Here is a 25,152-nt window from a genome sequence, read left to right on the forward strand (position 1 = left end):
TTAGATTTGTCTAAGTTTGAAAGGTGTTACATTGAGGTTCACCCATTATTATAGTTTTGCTCTCTATTTCTCCTTTCAGTTTGATTAACTTTTCTTTGAAGTGTTTGGATGCTATGACGTTTGGTGCATATATCCAAATACTTCAAGAAGAAGCATGTTTATGATGTTGGATTTTGTTTTCTAATCCATCATGGTATCCAATTCCATTTAACTGGTGAATTCATCTCATTCATATTCATAGTCACAACTATTAACTGTGTGTTTCCTTTCAGTCTGTCCCCTCCTACTTTTTCCTCTCTTAATCTCCTCTCTCCTCTTTACAAAGCTGGTGAAAGAGAAGTTTGCCTAACACCTGTCATTTATAAATCATTAAATCTGTTTTTACTCCATTGCACCTCTTTTCTTCTCTTTGCTCAGCCCTGATGGCAAAGTTTTTAGTCTTTCTATCATTTTAATCCTCCTAAATTCTTCTCCCTCCAATGTTAAAGTTTGTTTTGCTTATCACTATTTCTTTACCTACCTTGCTCTCTCTCTTCAGTTCCCCATCCCTTCTCCCTGTCCCTGCCCATTTCCCTATTGAGTTCAATGTATTTCTATGGCACACTTTGAGTGTGTATGTGTGTGTGTGTGAATGTATTCAACCTTCCCTTTTATGCTTCAGGAGAAAATGAGGTTTATCAGATGTTTGTTCATCAGATACCTTCCACTCCTTTTTCAGTATTTGTATACTCTTCATCTCATGTACCCTATTACAAAAGACTGAGTTCCCTCCCCTTACATCTCCCTTCCTCTCTAGAATAGTTTCCTATCCTTCCTAATTTCTTCTTATCCTAAGACCAACAAAACAGAACAAAATTGTGTCCAGATCCCCTGCTTGTCTTATTTAACTTTCTCTATGAATCTTGAAGACATTAGGGTTCTAAGGAGGACACATTTGTGCTACTTCTATTAGCATATAAACAATTCATCATCAAATAGTCCCTTCCAATTGATCAAATATGTGTATCTTTCTATGCTTCTCTTGTTTCTTGATTTTAATTCAAAATGTCTCCTCAGTTTCGACCTTTTATCAGAAATGCTTGAAAATACTTTATTTTATTAAAAATCCACTCCCCCCATAGGATTATACTCAGTATTTTTTTTGTTGTAAATCTTCATATTTTGGCATATTGTATTCCAAACCCAACTTTCCTTTAGACTTACAGCTGGAAAGTTTTGTGTAATTCTAATTGTGGCTCTCACTACCTGAACACTTTCTTTCTGCATGCTTGAAATACTTTTAATTTGACTCGTAAGCTTTTGATTTTGGCTATGATATTCATGAGAATTTCATTTTGGTATGTCTTTCAGGGAGTGACTGGTGGATTCTTTTTATTTTCACGTTGCCTTCTGGTTCTAAGAGAAATGGGCAATTTTTATTTATAATTTCTTGGAATATGATAGTCAACCTTTTTCTGGGTCATGATTTTCAGGTAGCCTGATAATTCTCAGCTTATCTTTCCCTTGACCTGTTTTCCAGGTAAGTTGTTTTTGCAAATTTATACCTTAGTTTTTTTCTGTTTTTAAATCTTTTAATTTTAATATGTTTGGGGTTCTCACAGAATCATTGTTTTCTGTGTAACCTATTCTAATTTTCAGAGAGTTTAATTTTTAGGTAAGGTTTATCATTGTTTGTTCTAAGGTACTAATTCACCTTTCCATTCTTTACTTTTTAGTTATTCATCTTACTTTGTTTCTTCTAGATATTCTTCTAGTCCTTGTGGCCAGGACATTTTTTTCCTTGAGGCCTCTACTAGACTTGTTGTGGAGTTATTACTCTCTTCTGGGCTTGCTCTTTCAAGCTTCTCTCAGTTGAAGGTATTTTTTCACTGTGTCTGGGCATCTTCAGTTTACACATACATTCATACTTCCTGTTTACTCATACTGGAAACCTCAGTTTTCAGATTGAGGGCTTATGCTTATATTAAACTCTATCTTCATACTCCTGGCTGGTGTGTGGATTGACCTTGCTTGATCCTGAGTTTGGTGGCTAAGACAGGCACCACCTTCTGCAGGAATTATCTGACCCTCTCTACTGTTGAGGTTCAGGACCATGCTGCCTGGATGCTGGGTTAGGCATGGACTGCCTAGACCAGAGGTTCCCAGACTTACTTGGCCTATCACCTACTTTTCAAAATAAAATTACTCAGAGACCCTCCCAGAAATCTACTTTCTTTAACCCTTTAATTTAAAAAAAATTTGCATCATTTCAAAAAAATATAAAATATTTTTTTAAATGATGCATCTTAAATTTAATAATTTATTGTAAATTTGTGTTTTTAACTGCATTCAAATTTTGATAACACAATATTGTATCATGTGACTATATAGTAGTATATTGTAAACAAGTCATTACATGCACATATTCCTGCTGGTACATGCTGGACTTCCCAACAATGCACAACAAGCTCTCCTGCCAACACTTGCTTGTTAAGACTTGTTGGCATACTTGACCACTGATTCATTATAACAGGTCTACACAACCTGTGGCTCCCCCCAAAAAAATAGAGAAAAATATCCTCTACATTTTTCATGGGCTACTCAAAATCCTTTGCTGTACTGAAAATGTCCCGCAGACTGCAAGCAGCCTATAGAAAACAGGTTGTGCAGGCCCGGGTTATAACTTGCATTTTGGTGTGTGTATTTGGGGAAAAAATGTAATCACTATGACTTTACCTCTATTCCAAAACAGAAAAAACACATATGAATGGTTTTTCAAAATCTTCTTCTCTTTTTTCCTTGTGTTTTCACTGCCCCCCAGGGGGTGGTATCGCCCACTCTGGGAGTGGGTGGAGACAGGTCTGACCCTTTTTCCTACTATGGCTGGAGTCCCAGGGAATTGTCCTATAGACTGGGTGTTAATCTTCGCCCTCTCTCCTGCAGTAAAACAGGGATGTTTCACAGTTTGCCTTCTACCTACCCTACCTAGCCTAGTTTGTCTACATTCTGTGCTTCTGCACAGAAAAAAAGACTTCTGGAAGTCTTTTTACAGGGTAGGGGGAGGGTAGTGGTGGTCCTGGACTGGATGAAGGAGTTTGTAGCTGATTCTTTTTGGCTTATTATTGATTTTTTCTATTGTTAATAAGGGCTTTACAGTGGTATATGTGAGGGATCTGGGCTCCTATTGGTCCAAATACACTGCTATCTTCCCACAATTCCTCTTTATATGGAGTTTTAAAATAATTAACTTCATGAGTACAGGATGAGGAAAATGTCATTGATCAGGAAAAAATCCAGGAGGCTAAGTGGATGGCAAGTTCAATACAAATTGACTGATAAAAGAGCTAAAAACAAACAAAACAAAACAAAATGTAATTTTAGGCTATGTTAAGAGACACAGTATTCAACACTAGAGAAGTGATAACCCATCAAGCTGCACTCTGCCCTGTTCAGACAACATCCAGACTGTTTTGATCCATTCTGGGCAGTATATTTAAAAAAAAACAAAAACAAAAAACATTGCCACCTAACCTCTGTGGGCATTAGTTTCCTGATCAATAAAATGATATTCTGGACTAGACGGTCTTTAAAGCTTCTTTCAGCTCTAAATCAACGAGCTTCTGAGTATCTGAAGGAAGGAATCAGATAGTGAAAGCCCTTAAAATCATGTCAAATACTCAGGATGAAAGATGAGACATATATTTTTTTTGGACATGGCCAATGTGGGAATTTGTTTTGTTCAATCATGCATATTTGTTAACAATAGTTTCGTTTTTCTTTTTCTTTTTCCGCAGTAGGGGAGGAGGAGAAGTAGGAAGGAAATATATTGAAAATTGAATATATAATAATATGCATTAAAATTTGAATTGAGAATAATTGGAAGAAGTCAAATGAAAAGAAGGCATACAAAAAGATTATACCAAATAAAGATCAATGGAAGCAACTGGGATGTTAGTCTGGAATTTAAGAAAATAAAAAAGACAGAAAGGACATAAGAGATCTCTTCGAGTATTTGAAATTATCCCATGGAAGAACAATTAAACTAATTTTGCTTGGTTCCAGATGACAGAACTATGAGCAACAGAGAAAAGTGACAGGCATTTTTTGTCTAGATACAATGGAAAACTTCCTAGCAATTAGGGCTATCCAAACAAAGAATGTGTTCCTTCAAGAGGTTGCCATCCCCCTCCCTGTAGGTCTCCAAGGAAAGGCTTTGTTGGGAATGGTTTAAGGAGGATGTTTGCTCATGTACAGATTAAACTAGATAGAGGCTGATGTCCCTTCAGTGCTGAGATTCTATAATTTCGTAATTCCACACTTCACTGTGACAAAAACAGTCACTGGGCTGATCTGGGGTGTATATGTGTGTGTTCGTATATGTTTATATGTATGTGGCACCCTATGGCTTACAAAGCACTTTCCTGACAATAACTGTGAGATAAGCAGTATAAGTATAAGCACCAGTTTTACTGGCATTCACAGAGGTAGAAGAACTTGCCTGAAGTAGCTGTACATAACTAGTAAACCGGGAAGCTAGGAGTGTCCAAGTCCAGAGGCTCTTTCCACTCTACCCAGAACAGTTGTGAAATGCTAGTTCATCTGGAAAAAAGTGTGTTCAGTTCAATTCAAATATAGTTTGGTCAATAAATCTGCAGTCCCAGGGAGCAGAATGAGACTTTTTTTTGGACACGATCAATGAAGAAACTTGTTTTGCTTGACTATGCATATCTGTTAGAAGGTTTTTGTATTTCTTTTCTTTCTTCTTCCCCCCCCCCCTTATGGCAAGGACAGAAATAGACTTTCGTTAATAAATTTTTTTTAGAAAATTAAATCTTAAAAAAATATGTAGCCCAATAAACCATACTCTGGGTTTAATTTCTTATGTCAGTAGATTATCAACTCATTTGTGAAAGCCTAAGCTTTGGGGAAGACTTAGACTGGTAAATCAAATTCCAAATTAGATTTCTAGCCTCTTAGTCAGAATGCCTGGACCTATAAATAAGTTCCTAAAACATCAGAGGGAAATTTTCACCAATCTTTCTCACATTTGCCATGATCACAGAGAATGACATATTTTGAAGAATCTAAAGGTATACAGATTCAGTTCAGTGGTGATATCTTCATTAAGTGCAACTTACCTATTCATTTTTGGCCCATAGAAACACAGTATAACTATTGCAAATGCCCCCTTAAAAACTGATGTTTTAGGGGTACCTAGGTGGCACAGTGGATACAGCTCCTGCCCTGGAGTCAGGAGGACCTGAGTTCAAACATGGCCTCAGACACTTAGTAGCTGTGTGACCCTGGGCAAGTCACTTAATCCTGATTGCCCTCACCCCCTACCCTCACTTGAACTCTACAAACTACCCTGTTAACTTTGAGAATGCCCGATATTGTAACAACTCACCAAAATTATATTAAGGAAAACCTCATATTGTCTCAGATTAAACAAGGCTTCTTTTATCATTAAGGGCTCAAGATCTTTCATTCTGAGTGGGTTTTCTGTTGCTTTCTCCAGAATCGCTGTGTACCGGTACGCCTGTTCTTGGGAAGTCTGCAGTTGTGAATCAATATGTTGGGTGGTGGCTGGAATAGCTTCATTCAGAATAGCTGGCACTGTTCAAAAAAAATTATTAAAAGGCAGCACATAAACAGTCTAACAGATTAAAGAGAGGAGAAAAAAAGGAAACTTAGTTCCTTTATAACCATTAAGTTGGATCTATTTTTTCAAACAAATTATGGAGCACCTGGAAAAAAAAATTGGTCTCATAGGTCCTACTACAACCAATACTAATGGTTAGAACAATAACCCCAAAGTGGGAAACCACAAAAGGTCCTGCCCTCATTGGTAGTCACCTTAATTCTCCCACTACATTTAAGCCCAATTCTGTACTTGCTTCACTTCCTTCAACAATAATCTTCACACAAGCAACCTTGTTGCTGAATGCATGCATAACTTTTGCTCCTTCCCTCTCTCCTCCAGCTTTCTGGTATGGGATACACAATCAAAACAACTCTGTCACCGCCCCTGGAAAAGATGGATTAATCTGCTCCCCCATGGTTTTACTCACCATTCCTGTAGTTTCCAAACTAAAAAAAAAAAAAAGACTGTCTGGCCACTATTTCTTGTATGTACTATTTCCTCCATTAGAATGTAAGCATGTAGAATGTGAGACTATAGGTGGTATAGTAAAGAGGGTGCTAGGCTTGGAGTGAGGAAGACTTGAGTTCAAATCCCGTCTCAAATACTTATTAGCTTTATGACCTTGGGCAAATCATTTAACCTTTATCTGCCTCAGTTTCCTCACCTGTAAAATAGGAATGATAATAATAGCATCTATTTCCCAGTGTTGCTGTGAGGAACAAAAAAGATGATATCTGTAAAGCTTTTAGCAGTGCCCAGCACATAGCAGGCGCTGAATAAATGCCCAGCACATAGTAGGTGCTCAATAAATGTTTGTTTTCTTCCTTGAGGGGAAGTACTATTTTTGCTATTGTACTTTTATTCCCAGTGTTTTAACACAATGCTTGGGATAGAGTAAATGCTTCATAAATGCTTCTTTGTTCCTTCACTCAAGTCTGGTGAGGTTACCATCACACCAAATAAATTCAGTGGCTTTAGAAGTATAGTTTCAAATTGCTTTCCAGAATAGCTGGAGAAATTCACAGCTCCACCAGCAGTACATTAGGGTACCTTTCTTTGCACATGCCTTCTAAAAACTGTCACTTTTTTTTTTCTCACTTTTGCCAATCGAGTTATGTGGAGCAGAACCTCAAAGTTGTTTTAATTTGCAGTTCTCTCATTACTAGTGATTTAGAACATTTTTATACAATGCCAATAGATTACTTTTTGAGAACTACCTGGTCATATAGTTTGAGCATTTATCCATTGGGGATAATAAATGTTCTTACATATTTGAATCATTTCCCTATGTATCTTGGATATCAGACTTTTATTAGAGAAAGTTCTGTCAAGATGTTCCCCAATTGGGCAGCTAGGTGGTGCAGTGGATAGAGCACTGACCCTGGAGTCAGGAGGACCTGAGTTCAAATCTGGCCTCAGACACTTGACACTAGCTGTGTGACCCTAGGCAAGTCACTTAAGCCCATTGCCTAGACAAAAACAAACAAAAAAAGATTTGAAAAGGACCCACATGTACAAAAATATTCATATCAGCTCTTTTTGTGGTGGCAAAGAATTGGAAATTGAGAGGATGCCCATCAATTGGGGAATGGTTGAGTAAGTTGTGGTATATGAATATAATGGAATACTATTGTGCTATAAGAAATGATGAGCAGGCTGACTTCAGAAAAATCTGGAAAGACTTGTATGGTCTGATGCTGAGTGAAGTGAGCAGAACCAAGAGGACTTTGTACACGATAACAGCCACGTTATGCAATGACTAAGAATGTTAAACTGAACCCTTCTCAGCATTACAAGGATCTAAGACATCTCCAGAGGCCTCGGGATGGAAAATGCTGTCCACATCCAAAGAAAGAACTATGGAAGTCGAATCGCTATCACTTATTTATCTCTTCTGTTGAGTTTTGTTTCATCTTTCTGATGGTTCCTCCTATTGGTTTTAAGTTTTACTTGCAACTTCACTAATGAGAAAATATGTTTAATGGGTATGTAAATGTAAAGCCTATATCAGATTGTGTGCCGTCTTGGGGAGGGTGGGGGGGGAGGAAGGGGGAGAAAAATTTTCAACTCAAAAGCATATGGAAGTGATTGTTGATAAATCAAAATAAATTAATAAAATATTTTTTTAAAAAAAGATGTTTCCCAATTAACTGCTCCCCTTCTTATTTTAACTGCATTGGTTTTATTTGTGCAATAGCTTTTCAATTTTATGAAATCAAAATTTTCCATGTTGTTTCCCATGATCCACTCTATCATTTGTTTGGCCAAGAGATTTTCCCTATCCATAGCTGCAAAAGGTACTTCTTTATTTGCTCCTCCTCTGCTTACAATGTGACCTTTTTTTATATCCAGTTCATGTATCCGTTTCAAGAATGGTGTGGTGTGAGATGTCAGTCTAAAGCTAATTTTTGCCAGTCTGCTTTCTAACTTTCCCAGCAGTTTTTATCAGATGAGTCCTTACCCCAGTAGGATCATTTACTTTATCTATAATCCACCTCCTTTACATATATATTGTCAGTATGCTCAATGGGAAATTTTTAAATCAATCAACTAGCATTCAGTAATCACCTACTAGATTCCAGGTAATATATTCTATGCTGTACCCACTCTGTATCTCTATTTCTCTTTGCCATCAATGATGCCATGCAAAGATCTTGTGAAATAACTTCAGAGAACATGCTGGAGAAGGAAAATAGCGTGTATGTCAATTTGGCATTTTAAAAAGAAATTGGATCAATAATTGAGTCAGTAGGCATTAGCACACTAAAACAGTGTACCTACAAAAATGACTAATTTACATTAGTGATGTGGGTTCTTTAAATGGCAGGTTCCTGGCAAATGTCTGGCAGTCACTTTGGGGTCCCAGATAAAAAGAGCTTTAACTATCCTAGCCATCCCATCATTTTAGCCACTGAACAAGATAAACTTCAATCTTGTTTACAACAATTTACATAATCATGATATTTACAATAAAATTTACATAAGTCATGATAGGTTTATAGAATTAATTTAACCTTATACCTACAATTATCAATGCCTTCTCCTCCCTTTCCACAGTCTTTGTTGAATAGCCGAATTCCAGTGACAATCATGGTGAGTTCTTTCAGTTGGCGCTCTTTGTCCTTCTTGGAAAGGGATAGAAAAGTACCAAGTTCAGATTGAGGAAAAACACTCTGTAGAGCAGCTGAGGAAAGGAAAAAAAAACATACACAAAAATTCATATAGGAAAAAGAAGTGGGAAAATGTGGATTTAAGATACACTCCAAATAAAATTATTTTTTCCAGCTAAAAGGTGTTGAAACAGTCATATAGCATGAGTAACAGTAGAATAATGAGTCTTTAAATATTAAAATGATATATAATTTCTAGACAGACCATGGTTCATCAGACGATATTTAATATACAACAGGAATGAATTGTACTATTTGCACTACTGAAAATCAATGGCAATAAGTATCAATGTTGAAGGGACTGTGGAAAGACTGGCACAGTAACGAACTGTTGGTGGAGATGTGAAGTGGCTTAACCATTCTGGAAAGCAATTTGAAGTAATGTGGAAAATGTGATGTAAATGTCTATATCCTCTGACACAGAGATCCCACTATGAGGCACAAATCACAAGGAGGTCAAAAGCAGAAAGAAAGGTCCCATATACACTAAAATGTTTGTAGTAACACTTTTTAGCAGTAAAAATATGGAGACAACAGATACTTATTGTACATAAATGTAATGGAATGTTACTGCATCATAAGAAATGATTAAGGGGGCAGCTAGGTGGCACAGTGGATAGAGCACTGGCTCTGAAGCCAGGAGGACCTAAGTTCAAATCCAGCCTTAGACCAATCACTTGACACTTACTAGCTGTGTGACCCTGGGCAAGTCACTTAACCCCAATTGCCTAAAGAGGAAAAAAAAAAAGAAATGATTAATATGAAGAATGCTGAGAAACAGAGGAAGACATAAGATTGGACACAAAGAGAAATAAGGAGAATGAAAAGAACAACATACACAAAGACTATGATGATGTAAATGGAAACAACAACAACAAAATCAAAATTACGTAATTATAAATTATCAAACTCAGCCCTACAGGTTGAAGGAGAAAATACACCTCCACCCTTTCCTTGCACAGATGGGTGACTAGGGATGTGAAATGTTGTATATATTGTCAGACTCGGATGATTTGTTAGTTTGGGGGGGGTGTAAACAAAGGTGATATAAAAATAAAAGATGTAATTTTGTAAAAAAGAAAATCAGTGGCACACCTTCCTTCTCGCAGGAGAGAGATAGTAGACTATAGTAGAATATGGCATACATTTTTAGACACAGCCAATGTATTGATTTTTTTGTTTGTTTATCTACTTATTTGTTAAATATTTAGAATGACATTTTTTGTAGAAACAAAGTACATGCCCATTGACTGGAAAATGGCTAAACAAATTGTGGTTACTAATAACGATGATGAAAATAACAACAACAATAAGCATTTCAACAATGCTTACTATATGGCAGGCACTTATAAATATTACCTCATTTAATCCTCACAATAAACCTGGGAGGAAGATTTTTTTTCTTTTTTTGGTGAGGCAATTGGGGTTAAGTGACTTGCCCAGGGTCACACAGCTAGTAAGAGTCAAGTGTCTGATCTGAGATAGGATTTGAACTCAGGTCTTCCTGACTCCAGGGCCCATGCTCTATCTACTATACCACCTAGCTCTCCCCAGAAGATGCTATTTTTATCCCCATTTTACAGTTCAGGAAATTAAGGCAAACATTAAGTGACTTGCCCAAGGTCTTCATAGCTAGTGAGTATCTGAAGCAAGATTTGAATTCAGGTCTTCCTGACTCCAGGTCAAGTCCTCTATCCACTACTCCACTTAGCTGCCTATTAATGTAATAGGATATTACTGTGCTATAAGAAACCATGAATCTGAAGGATACAGAGAAGCACGGGAAGAAATGAACTGATACAGAGAAACAGGAAGAACCAGGAAAATAACCCAATGACTATAACAATGTAAATAACAACACCAAAAATGAAAACAGAATGCTATAATTATAATGACCAAGCACTTGTCTCCAAAGGGAAAAAAGTGAGGAAATTACCTTCTTATGCAGCAGTGGGGAGATATGAGTGTAAAACAATGCATTTTTGGTCGGATTTAGCTGATGTGGTTAATTTTACCGAATTAATTTTTTCCTCTTTCTTTTCCATTCTTTGTTACAGAGGATGTCTAATTGAGTGGGTGACAGAGAAGGAACATTTTTTTTTCCTAAGGGAAAATTTTCATATTTATTTTTCCCACTTGTAAAAATTTTCAACTTTTGTTTTTTAAAAATTTGAGTTCCAAATTTTCTCCCTCCTTTCCCTCTCTGCTTCATGAGAAGGCAAGCAATTTGACATAGATTATAACGTGTAATCATGTAAAACACATTTCCATATTAGCCGTGTTGCAAAAGAAAATATAGACTGACAAAACAAAACAAGGAAAAAAAATTTTTTTTTAAAGTACGCTTCCATCTGCATTCAGACTCTATCGATCCTTTCGCTGGAGGCGAAATGGATAGCATTTTTCATCATGGGTCCTTCCGAATTGTCTTGGACCTTGTATTGCTGAGAAAAGCTAGGTCACTCACAGTTGATCATGGTACAAATACTGCGGTCATCATATGCAGTGTTCTTCTGGTTCTGCTCACTTCACTCTGCATCAGCTCATGCAAGTCTTCCCAGATTTTTCTGAAATCATCCTGCTCTTCATTTCTTATAGCACAATACTATTCCGTCACAATCATATATACCACAACTGGTTCAGCTATTTCTCATTTGACAGAGGGAACTGATGATCCATCCTCTGCTTAAGGACCTTCAATGGTGGGGAACTCACTATCTCCTGAAGCAGATAATCATAAAGAAGTTCTTCCTTTTTATTTTTCATAAAGGCTGAAAGCTACCTACTGATTTTTTCTGATTCTGCCCACCAGTGCCAAGAAGAATAATCAAGAAAGACCCAAGTTCAAATCCTGCTTCAGATACTTACTAGCTATGTGACCCTGGACAAATCACTTATCCTCAGTTTCCTCATCAGTAAAATGGGGATAATAACAGTACCTACCTCAAAGGTAGTTGTGAGGATCACAGAAGGTAACACAAAGGGCTTTGCAAACCTTAAAGTGCTATATAAATGCTAGCTATTATTATTATCACATAGCACAGCCCTTCCAATATGTATGAAGACCATAATCATGCCTGCTGCCCCAAGTTTACATTTCTTTAGCTTAAACAGTCTTAGCTACTTAAACCAGTCTTCTGGTGGCATAGTTTTAAGTCTCCTCACTTTACTCTTCTGGCTGCACTTAGGTTTGTCAGAGTTCTTCCTAAAATTTGATGTCTAGGGACAGCTAGGTGGCGCAGTGGATAGGGCCCTGGAGTCAGGAGGACCTGAGTTCAAATGTGACCTCAGACACATAACATTCACTAGCTGTGTGACTCTGGGCAAGTCACTTAACCCCAACTGCCTCTCCAAAAAAAAAAAATGATGTCAGGAATAAAGTACGTTAGATGTAGTCTGCCTCGTGCAGTGGGAGAACAATCACCATTCTCCTTCTATTCACTAACTATCCTTCTACTCACAGCACCTGGAATCACTTTACCTGTTTTGGCTGCCACATCAAACCCCTGTTTCCTAATGAGCTTTCTGTGCACTAAAATTCCTAGTTTTTTTTAATGTGGACTTGCCTATTACTGAGCCACATCTCTCCCAAACTGTACAATGTATACTTGATTTTTAAAAGCTAATTTCAGAATTTTACATGTATGCCTGTTAAATTTTATGTAAACTTATTTGACCTATCATTTTAATTTTTGAGTGTTTTTTTGGAGGTGATCCCAACTTTGTCATCTGACATATCCACTATCCTTTGCAGATTTTTGCCAATTAGTCTTCATCCAAGACAGTGAAAATGTTTTAAAAAATCAGGGTCAAGTATAGAGCAATGAAGCACATAGATCAATTTTGATCCACCAATTAACACTATTTAGATTCAATCACACCATCATTTCTGAATTCACCTATTATATCAATAAGCTTATGATTCTCTTATTCATATGAAACTTTGTCAACTACATTGTTGAAATCCAGGCATGCTGTATTACACTGATGTGCCTCTCTTGTAAATAAACTCATTGCAAAAAAGAAATGAAATTAATCTGTCATGTTTTGTTCTTAATGAAACCATACTGGATTTTGGAAATCACTACTTCCTTTCCTGAGTGTTTTCACATCATCTGTTTGAAAAATCTGTTAAAAACATTCTTTCTAGTAATTAACATTAAGCTCATTGGCTTGTAACTCGAAGAACCCACCTTCCTTCTACTTCTGAAAATCAAGACAGCATTTACTCATCTCTTATTCTCCATGATTCCACAAAGATTACCTATATGTTAGTTCAGCAAAAACTGATGAAGAAAAGTAGGCAGAACCAGGAAAATACACATAATGTCTAAAACAATGGAAGTAACAACACCAAAAAAGTCAAAGCTAAATGCTATAATTGTAATGATCAAGCTTATCCTTGAAGGAAAAAAATACATTTGAGGAAATTATCACAGGGGTGACATCGTTCAATTTTCTTAAATGGAATTCATCCATGCCAAGTGACTTGAATTCATTTAAGGCAGGGAGGTACTCTTTGACTAACTTCTCACTTATTTTGGCTTTCGGTTTCCTTTTAACAATTTTAATTCTATCATGTCCAGTCTGATCATCATTCTTCTTGATAAAGAGGAAGGAGTAGTTTGCTTTTTATTTTCATTTGTGATCATTCACCTCATCCACCCCAAGCAATTAGCCACTTGTTCTTCTTGCCCTCAATATACCTCCCTTCCTTTATAGACTTTCTTTTTCTCAGCATTTTGCAAGTTTAACCTTCCTTATATTGTGCTTATAGAGCCATACCAATTTTTGTCTCCATCCTTAGCTAGGTGCTCTCATTTCCATTTTTTTTACATGTCCTTTTAAAAATAAAAATCTAGCAGTAAGCTTTCCTTGTAGACATATTCATATTTTAGACACCTTTTTTTCATCTCTTTCTCATCAGAATCCCTGATAGTTGCTAAGGAATTTCATTCTTTAGAGCTTTCTGTTCTTCTTGAGCTGACTCAAGTCTAAATGAGCTGAGAGGTTTAAGCCATGGAATCACAGCTATCTTTCCTCTGAACTTTCTAAAATCCTATATCCTAAAGTTTAGAGTACATATCCATCTGAGTTTGCCTTTGTACTTCCCATTGATCATGAGTTCTAATACAACTTGGCTACTTTCTTCCGAGGATCCATTCATTTTCTTGCTGGAGGTCAAAATCATATCCATAATATGACTAATTTCCCTAGTGATTTCTTATTTCTCTTTTTAAAAAATGAATGTCTGCAATGCATGAAGTTTATCAGATGCTCTTCTTTTAGCAGAAAGAGTTTTATAGTAGTTCAAATCAGGAAATCATCATCTACTTCCCCCGGTTGGCCAGATTTTCATTTCAGTCAAGAATCCCATTCTACTTAATCTCAGCCATATATGAGAATTGTTGGAATAGGAATTCCATATAGCATAGTCTACATACTACATATTATATGTCATATGTTTTATGATAGTTTTTATCTCCATACCATATAAGACACCCAAAGCCCTCTATAGTCTAGAAATATTCTCTCTCTACTTTTCCAACCTTATCTCGTATTACCTTTATACATATACTCAATGTTCTGAAAAAACTAGGTTACTCTCTGTCACTCAAAATCTGATTTCCTGCTTCTATGCCCTTGCAAATACTTTCTTATGCCTTAATGTGTTTCCTTCTCCTTCCTCACTTTCTCACCCACATCAGCGCAACTAAAATACTTTCTCCAGAAAGCCTTCCTTGATCTCCCTTGTCATTTAACAACCTTTTCTACCTTAGAGCTCAATAGCATTTTGTTTTGTAGCTCTTTATTGTCCGTGCTATATGATCTCATTTATTATAGTTATCTGCATGTGTTTTATTTCCCTATTGGACTAAAAACTCCATTCTGGCAGAAACTAATTTTATCTAGCCTTGTATCTCTACTAATTCCTACCACAGTGCTCTGCATACTGCAGGTCGGTAGTAAAAGTTTGTTGAATTGAAATGAGTGATCTAGATAAGCACAGAAAGGCTCATGATCAGAAGGTTGGCCACTACATGATAAATGTATTTATTTTTAGCCATGGCAAAAACAACAAATGTTCCTCATTCCTATACAATCCCCTTCTTCAATGATAGTGACAGAATAGCATAAATGGAAGCATAAGTTTCTAAGAATGATAGACAACCTTAAAGCTGTCTACAAGTATTAACTTATTCCTTTGGTATTCTTAATGCACAATAATTCTTCCATGACCAGTGAGTTACACTAAATACTACAATACTAGTATATACTAGTTATGCTACTATAAAAAGTGAACCATTATCAATATTGATTCAAGCTATAAATGAAACCACAGAGTATAAAGCGATAGCAGCTAAACAAAAAAGGTTCTTCTTTGAGAGGCAAATAAAAGATTTAGTGAAGCTGGTTTCCTGGTATAAACAAAAGTAAGAAGAAGCACCTTATAGTTAGTACGTCTAACTAATGTCAAATAGGCCACCATAAAGAATTGTATCTTATCTGCTAATATTCATTGTAAAGGATAGAAAATTTGAGCAATCATATGAATAACTTTGCCTGGATCCTATAAGCTTAATCAGTATATTTCCTGATGTTTGGTGAACTGAATGCAAGAATTATGATTGTAAAAACAAATCAACAAAACCTGTCATAAAATCTGGCTTGGGCTTAAGAGATGAAAGAGGCCAAAAACTTGTAAACTACTCAGAAGTCTCACGCCCACACATCACTTTACCTCCATCAAATGGGCAAAAATGATAAAAGACTGAAATACCCAGTTTTAGATAGACTGTGGTAAAGCAGGCACTGCTGATATATTGTTTAAAAGGCTGTGAATAGGACCAGTTATTCTGGAAAACAATTTGAAACTATGTTGGAAAAGTGAGTAACCTGATCATTCCTTTTCACCCAGCGATTTCTCACTACTGAGCATACATCCCCAAGAAGTTCAATGACAAAACAAAACAAACAAACAAACAAAAGGTCACATTCATACCAAGATTCAGTGCAATACGTTTTTTTCTGTAGTAGAAAAATACTAGAAACAAAGTAGGTGCTTTTCAGTTAGAGAATGGCTAAATTCCAGGACGGTAGGTGCCTGACCTTGAGTCAGGAAGATCTGAGTTCAAGCCTTGTTTCAGACACTTGCTAGCTGTGTAACCCTGAGCAAGTCACTTTGCCTCAGTTTCCTCATGCGTAAAATGAGGTGGAAAAGGTAATGGCAAGCCACTCCAATATCTTTGACAAGAAAACCCCAAATGGGGTCACAAAGAGGTAGACACTACTGAAACAACTCAACAACAAAGACAACAACATCTTTACCAGCACATTTTACAGATGAGGAAACTGAGGCAAACAAGGTTAAGTGACTGCCCAGGGTCACACAGCTAGTCAGTGCCTGAGGTCAGATTTGGACTCAGGAAGATAAGTCTTCCTGACTCCAGCCCAGCACTCTATCTACTGTGCCACCTAGCTGCCCAGTATGAATGTAATGGTATATTATTACTCTGTAAGGAATGATGAATAGGAAGACTTCAGAAAAAACGTGGGAAGACATGTATGAACTAATCCAAAGAAATAAGAACCAGGAGAATGATATACACAATAGCTACAATAATGAAAACGAAACAACACTAAAAGACAACACAATTCAGATTAAGTGAAATAACCAATCCTGGTTCCAAAGTATGGATGATGCAATACATTTCACTCTCCTCAGGAAGGAAAAAGGGGACTGTTGGTATGAAATGCTGTATGTATTGTCAGAAGAAATTACTGTCATTTGGCTTTGCTCTCTTTGTTAAAAGAGAGGGGTCTATGAGAAGGAAGTGTTATTAAAAAAAAATCAAGATGTCGATACCACATTTAAAATATTACAGAGGAGAATGGTGGTAGAGTGTTGAGATCAATGAGCGGTATCAATCCAGAAAACAATAAAAAGCAGTTGAGGAGAAATGAGCCTCCAGAGTGACTGGAATGAGATCCATCTAAGCCAGATAATCTCGAGAACATTTTTATAGAAGGCAGAATAAAAGGGCAACAAATAATGTGCAGTGGAATATACCCATTGGTATTTTTATAGTGATATGTCGTCTGTACCGGTGATAATACAACCTCTACATTTAGATTCTACAAACTCAGTATCTGATGTACTTTGGGAAGAATTCACACATGAACAAGAATCATCTAAGATGGAAGGATTTCAATTTGTAGTGAAGGAGGCAATACTTTGTATTAAAGTAAATAATTTGATGAAACCATGGAACCAGTAAAATAGCAAGGCAAAATTTAGTCCATATATTATAACTTTAACTAAATGGAAGTGGCAGGAGGACAGGGGGAAGGCGGGGACACATTTCCGGGCAATATAATACTCAATAGGATACTACTATTTTCCTTCCCCCACTTCAGGTGACAACACAACTCTTGCCCATCCGTATTACCTTAATCTACCTAGTATCTTTACCAGTTAGTCTGGTACCCTAACTCTGTGTTTAGCTCTCCTCTATCATGATACAACAAGTGCTCAAGTATCTATGACTCTAAGAAAATGATCAATAACAACATTTTACTTCTTAGAGATGATTCTTTAGGGTTAGAATTGATATACACTGAGAAAGCTGTAACAGCTGAGCTTTCATTTCCTGTTTATTCTCTATTTCTTTTGTGGATAAAGAAGAGGATTAAATCTCTAAGATGGCAATTAAGCACTTATTATAAAGATAAAATTATCTTACTCTCCCTACCCTCATGCCCCACATCAAGGAATGTAAAAGATTTATATTATTGACCTGTTGCCTCTCTGACAACTTTGATGTCAGTAGGAGATCCAAGACCAGAACGTAGTAATATGTAGCTGACAATCTTCCGGTACAGGCTCTCTAATTCTTCTCGAGTGCGGGCCCTGTTATCAGTGATTTCTCTGCTAACAATGCTTAATCTGGATTCTAGGACTCGATGATGTTCATCAAGAAATTCCTCTGGAAAAGGACAAAGAAAACATCTTTCACATAACTAATATTTTAGTTTCTATTTTCACATAAAAAAGATATTGCTGGGAGGAAACTGGCATGGGGTGGCATTTTTACTTCATTATTAACATCATGTTTTCTTAATTCTTATATCTTAAAATAAAAATAAACCACAGTGTCAAGGTGAAGTCATTACCAGATTATTCTTCACAGCAATTTAACTGATGTATTTTGGCAAGATAATTATGGTTCACATTTGTATAGCATTTTATGACATGTAGAAGACTTTCCTTATAGTACCCTCCATTGAGTAGGTAATGGTTATTCTGTTGAGTAGAATATTATTACTCACATTTGAAAAGTGAGGAAATTGAGGTGCAGTCGAGAGTTAAGTAATTTGCTCAAAGTCACATGGCTAACAAGCATCTGAGTTGAGTGTTGAACCCAGGTCTTCTGACTCCAATTTCATGGCTTATTGTACTATAAAACATGGTGGATGCCCACATACCAGACTCAAAACTCAAATAACAAATAATATAAGAATTATAAAATAACAATGAAATCTCTAATAAAAAGACAATCTCCATGGAACACCAATAAAAATACAATATCACATCATTCTCCTTTTGTCATTTATCCAAGTCATGCAATATATGTGGCAAGAAACTCAGACCATGGCATGACTAATCATTCCTTTAGCCAACTTCATAATTAATGGTACTTTTTATCATAAATGAATCAAAGACCATGGAAATATGGGATTTTAGAGCCAAAAGGGACTTTAGAGGTTATGTGTTTTAACTCTTTAATCACTGAGATCCTAAGATTATAGGATTATGACAGTGGTGTGTTGATAAATGTTTAACAACTAGCTCTCTGGGAAAAAAACTGTACTCATGACACATTTTTAAGTTTAATCTGCATTATTAACATTTTCTCCATCACTTTCTTAAGTCTAGGCAATCAACAAAATAATAAATCAAGCCCAATTTGCAGCATTTGCCAATTTCTGAAGTATGAATATTCACACTGAAAATTTAACAATCAGCTCTTGCAAGGTATAAGCCAGCTCCAGCACACCCCAGATCTATAGCTTGAAGGCACCTCAGAGGCAATTTAATCCAGTCTTACAGATGAGGGAACTGAGGCCCAGGAAGTTCATAATTCTCTTATTTTACAGACAAGGAAACAAAGGAGAAGTGACTGATTTGTTCAAGGTCACATAGATAGCGGCAGTTATAAGACTAGAAATCAGATCTCTTGATTCCCAGTCAAGTACTTTTCTAATAATACCAGGATGCCCCCAAATCAAGCATTCAGTACCCTACACTATCATTATGAAGGCAGTTATTAACATGGCAGAAGCAGCATGGTGTAGTGCTGGCCCCAAAGTTAGAAAAACCTGGATTCAAGTCCCACTCTTGGTATATAATGGCTACATGGCCCCAGGCATATCATTTTACTTCTCAAAACCCCAGGTAATTATCTAAGTTTTTAAATTTCAGAGCAGCTGTTGGTATATGCTTTAGCCAACCAGGTTTTCACTTGAGGATTTCTCTCTACCATTAAAATCACAGTCTAATTCTGTACCACCACCTCCCTCCCAAAATATTAACATCCAACTGTGTCATACTTTTTGTCACTCTTGCTATAAAAACAGCTGGTTCTTTGGCTATTCTAAATAGTACCACCTTGCAAATTTAAAGAAACATCTCATTTTTAACTAGATTTATTCCATGATCACTTTTCTACTTTGAGTCTTCATCATTATTTTGCTTTACAATAGTCAGTTATATCATTTAAATGATAAAGTCATTGGAAAATAATTCAACAAGGAGTATATTAAATTAATATAAATTAATTAACATAAATTAACATAAATCTGAGAATCATAGAATGTTAGAGCTGGAAGGAACCTTAGAGATCATTTCCTCCAAAATCTTAATCTTATAAATGAGTTCATGAGATTAACTCCCAGTCCAAGTGCTTCCCAGTAAAGCAATCATTGCCTTTCCCAACATTTCCTTTATAAACCAGTGTTCTTTCCACTAAACCATATTTTAATCAGAATTTCCACTGTTGGGACAATTTTCATTTGTAAGGTAAACTTTCTATTCTTGTGAAGTGACATTAGTCTTTCAAAATAAAAACCCACAAAGATAACAGAATATTTTCAATTAAAGCATAAATGAAAACTTTATGATAATGACATTCCATTTAATAATGCACTACTTACAGTGCATTATTATTATAATTATAGCACTACTTTTTAACACTAAAAGAGGTATCTGATATTTCCTTTTGTTAATACTTCCCACATCATTATATACCCTCAAACTGGAAAATGTTTATAAAAGGCCAAACAATTTTTTTAAAATTTAAAAGTGTTACATAGCAAAAAAGAAATGGTGTTTTTACCATCTATTGTCTAAGGGAATATAAATAGCTAAGGAAATGGTAACTTAGATATCAGTGGGTACCGTGAAAGTAGGTGGATACATCTCATGACATTTGCAGTTTGTGTCTCCCAAGTAGGCAGGATGCCACATCTATATAGAAGTGTGAGACAAGAGAGCTATAAGAAAGAAGACAAATGACTGAGGCACTTGGCTTCAGCAAGAATGGAGGACAAAAATAATTTTTCTGTGATCTCCAAGTGTATTCTACTTGAGTTTCTGTCATGTATGTACAGATAAAATGCTAGTTCTTTTGTGCTCTTTAGGAGAAAGAGGCCAAAAGAAAGCATTTCTACTTTCCAGATTATAAGAGAGAATTGTGTTCCTTGAAAGAATTGAAATAATGGTTCAAGGGGAAAAAAATGAAGAAAAAAGATTCAAAGAAATAGAAGGGAATTCTCACCAGGATGGTAGAAAAATGGGACACAGAAAAGAAAGACCGCTGAACATTTCAAGGAATCTAATAGGGATGGGGCACTTCCTTTGAGAGAGGAACTGTTATGTGTGGTCATTCTCAAAGAGGACCATGACATCAGGAAGGTGATGGCATGATTTACAAATTGAATTTGATTCGAGCAAGGGAGGGATGTGTAAGAATTGGGGAAACAATGCTAGACAATCATTCCTGTGGCTCAATGGATGAAGTGCTTAGCCTGGAATCAGAAAGACCTGAGTTCAAATGTGGATTTAGATACTTACTAGCTGTGTGACCCTGGGCAAGTCATTTAACTTCCCTCTGGTTAATCTTCTTCATGTATAAAAAGGGGATGATAAAAGTATCAACGTATTGTGAGGATCAAATTAGATAATATTTGCAAATCACTTAGGATAGGACTTATTAATGCCTGTCTGCCTGCCTGCCTGCCTGCCTTCCCTCGCTCCCTCCTTCCTTTGAAAAAGATCTAAAGTTTTTTTAGTGGTTGAGTTAACAGTGATGTGGCAGCAAACAAGCTAATGCTAGCCTAGGCTACATCATGAAGGAAGGAATAATGTGGAGAACAATGGAGGTGATTGTTCTGCTATCTTCTGTAATGCTCATGTCATACTTGTGTGTTCATTTCTGAAAATCACATTTGGGGAAAGATAGATGAGCTAGAATTCATTCAGAAGAGGGCGACATAGATGGGGAGGGGGCTGTAGACCACACCGTATGAGGATTAATTAAAGGAATTGAGGATGTTTACCCTGCAGAAGAATTTGGGATGGAGAGCATTATTGCCTCCAAGTATTTAAAGGGCCAGTATTGAGAAAAGTGGTTATAATTGCTCAATTTGATCCCAGAGGGAAGAATTAGTTGCTGTTGGTGGAAGGTGCACAGAAGCATATTTAACATAAGATAGAAGAAAAAGCTTCATCACAAAACTAGAAAGGGCTAACACAAGATGGTAGTGGGTTCACCTTTACTGGAGATCTTTCAGCAGAATCTGGACAATACTTTTGGAGAAATCCTGTAAAAAGCACTTTTGGTCAGATACAAAGTTGAACATGATGATTCTTGAAATTCGTCCAACTCTCAGATTCTATAATTCTATTTTATAATATTCTATTCTATAATATAATACAGAGTTTAACAGAACATTATTAAAGGTGGGTATCAGACACATTACCTCGGTTTGTGTAATTCATATCAAAGTAAACTTGCATCTTAACTGTGTCCAGGGATGGATGTTTTTGGTCCAGTAGTCTATCAACACATATCTAGGGAGAAAAAGAATTACACAAATGTCTCTGAAACATACGGGCTTTTTCTCTCAACAGGAAAGCGCACAGCTTCAGATCTTGTCTTTGTAGATTAAGTTGTATGCTAACATGAAGGGAAACAAGAAATGACTTCATTATTTGTGAACAATGACACATTTCACTAGTTTGTTTATGTGTCTATTTTGTTTACATTAGGCTATAACGTCTTCCCTTACAACTCAGGCGAATGGCAAAACGCACCTTACTGAGTCAGAGATACCTCCTGTGATGTCTTGATTACATTCTCCATTGAATTCCTGTGTAACTGGTCAGCTAGCATCACAGCCATTTTACTAGTCTATAGAACGTGAGAAACTACTTTTCAACGGACAGAAATCAGCCCTGGGGTATGCCAGATCTTGTGATTTCTATAGCCGCATCTCCAGATCTCCACCTCAATGCCCTTTCTTTGACTTTTACGCCATCTCTGCACACGTCTTATGCTTCAGGCAGAGCGCATATATTCAGCCCTCTTTCGGTACCGTTGGTTGGTAAGAAAGTGGAAAAAACTCTTCTCCCACCTGTGTAAAACCTAGACAATTTTTCTCCACAGCTTTATGACTGCCTACTTCTCAGACATCCAATGAAGGTCAGACTCAGATTAATCTTAGAAACATAGGTGAGACAACTAATCCATTTTTACAAAATGATTAACAAACAGTTAACATGAGAGAAATCAAAGATGTCTTGAATTCTTGATTTCTTCAGTTTCCAAAGTTGGTTTGCAGGCATATCCACTTCATTTCTGAATTCTGATGATTATTTTATTTTGATTTCAGCTTTCCCCTTAGAAAAGAAGCGATATCAACTTGAATCATAAAATTACATTGATCGAAAGAGTAGCAGATCATAATGCAATTTAGTTTGACAATTCTTTAACATATTAAATATTATATGAATGTCAAGAGATATTAACATTATGCTATTAGGTTGATATGAAAGCAATAGTAAAATATCTTTATAAGTTAAGATGGAATGAGAATATGACCCCAACCTTGAGAACTTAAGTCATAATCACCTTAACAAGTTTCTGAACATCAGATCTTGTGAGGTTTCGATCCATGTTGAAGCCATTGCTTGGATCCAAAACAACAGCTTTCACCTACAAGATAGCAAAAAAGCCTTTACTAAATGGCATGATTATGATGAAATCTGTTTATTATGTGTCTTGAGAGACTGGGTTCAACATAGCCTATTAAAGTCCTACAACATGCAATGTACTGAAAGTTGAGGGGGAGATAAGCAGATAAATAAGACGTAGACTCTGCTCTTAAAGAATGTAAAATCTATTTAAGATAGATGAGACCTGTACACATATAAATACAAAACAAGTAAGAATATGGTAAGTATGTAAGGGGCTTATAAGGTACAATGAGATCAGATGAGGGAGAAATAATTTCCAACAGGGAAAATCAGGGATAATGTCATGGTGAGATAACATCATGGTGGCATTTGAGTGAAACCTTGAAAAATGGGTCAGATACAACAGGCATTGTACAGTAGGGAAACATCAAGAACAAAAAAAAAGACGCATTCTATGGACTTTGCCACCACACCTGATTTGCCGTCTCCCTTTGTTTCTACATCCTATTCTCAATGGTGAGTTTCTCCTGAAACCTCCATTTTGAGGAGGTACCCAGACTAGCCATCCTTCATTCTTCAGATTAAGTCACAATTCCCATCCCCCCACTCCCAACTCCTTCCCCTTCCCCTTCCCCTGCCTTTCAGCTCCTTGACAGCACGGAATGTTTTTGTTTTTTTGTTTGTTTGTTTTTGCCAATGTCACTAGTGCTTAGTCCTTAATAAATGCTTGTTGACTTAATAAATCAAGGAACAAGGAGTAATCCAGTAATCCAGTGCTGGAGCACAGAGTATATATATATATATATATATATATATATATATGTATATATATATATGTATATATATATATATATGTATATATATACACATACATATATATATATATATACATATACATATATATGTATACATATATATACATATATATACATATATATGTGTATGTATATATATATATATATAAGAGAGTAGTGTGAGATAAGGCTGAAAAAGTAGGTTTGGGGATAAGTTGTGAAGTACCTTGAATACCAGGGTATAAATTTGGTCTTTATTCTTATTATAACATTTGACTCTTGATAAGTAGAGGCTAATTATTCAGTTATATTATTCAGGGATATTATTTAGAACTATAGCTTCTGCTACCCATATTTATACTACCACAAGTTAGAAAGAGGAAGGGATAAAAATAAAATCTGATAATTTATCTTTAAATTAATATTAACTCAGGAAAGTTGGGTAAGAAAAGAGGGTGAAATTCATGTCCACAATTAGGATTGAGGGTTATTTGTGTATTTCATTTATTCGCGCTTTTATTATTCATAGATAACTGGAACACGAACACTGAGTTAATGAACATTTAAAAAAAAAGTAAAATTTCTTGTAAAAGAACATAATCAACAGTTATTTATTTATCACTTATTATGGGTCAGGCACTGTTCTAAGCACTGGGAAAATAAAGAAAGACAAAAATAGTCCCTGCAACAATATTAGATGGCAATCCAAATTCATAAAATCTTTTTCAAAAAATCAGTTTGTAAATACAGAATTTATATACCTTCAAGATGTTTCTTTCTTTCATATCCCTCCTCCATACCCCCACTGCTTAATATATTTTAAACTGAGGAACATATAGAACACAGTTTTAAAGAGTAATTGAATACAATTATTAAAACATAATAAACTATTAATAATAAAAATGTTAATTTTATTCCTACCATAAAAGCCACAAGAGTTTCAGAAACAGTTTCTCCATAGTGTGCACATTCTTGTCCTATTTCTCGAATAATATTCTTTATAACACATTCAGCTTGACTGTAAGCCATTCTAGTAAAATAAAAAATTCTAGTTTTAAATTACATATTTAAAAATTTCTTCACCTTCAGTTTTCTCTCCACAATAATATTTTAAAAGAACAGCATCAAATATATACTCACCATCCTCACTAGCTTGTAATAAGTAGTTTTATTGATGAGGAAACAACATTTACAGAAATTTGGACCATAAAGGACAAAATCATTTCTTCCTATTGCTTAAATGATAAGTGATTATCATAAAATTCTTTTGAAGCATGTTACTCTATTTCTTATGCAATAAATACATAT

The 25,152-nt window shown here is 35.9% G+C and overlaps 1 protein-coding gene across 1 annotated transcript in view; it reads right to left on the reverse strand.

Moving 5' to 3' along the window:
* Nucleotides 1–24,873, reverse strand: part of CFAP206 (cilia and flagella associated protein 206) — a 56,173-nt gene extending 31,300 nt beyond the window's left edge. The window contains exons 1-6 of the mRNA XM_020976290.2: nt 24,766–24,873; nt 22,986–23,069; nt 21,835–21,925; nt 17,592–17,780; nt 8,649–8,807; nt 5,387–5,595 (exon numbers count right to left, since the gene is read on the reverse strand). Coding sequence (XP_020831949.1) covers nt 5,387–5,595; nt 8,649–8,807; nt 17,592–17,780; nt 21,835–21,925; nt 22,986–23,069; nt 24,766–24,873 — 840 coding nt within the window. The remainder of the gene's footprint in view (nt 1–5,386; nt 5,596–8,648; nt 8,808–17,591; nt 17,781–21,834; nt 21,926–22,985; nt 23,070–24,765) is intronic.
* Nucleotides 24,874–25,152: the final 279 nt, after the last annotated feature.

Source organism: Phascolarctos cinereus, unplaced genomic scaffold (genome assembly GCF_003287225.1).
Source record: "Phascolarctos cinereus isolate Bilbo 61053 unplaced genomic scaffold, phaCin_HiC Scaffold_5;HRSCAF=322, whole genome shotgun sequence".
In the NCBI taxonomy this organism is placed as follows: domain Eukaryota; kingdom Metazoa; phylum Chordata; class Mammalia; order Diprotodontia; family Phascolarctidae; genus Phascolarctos; species Phascolarctos cinereus.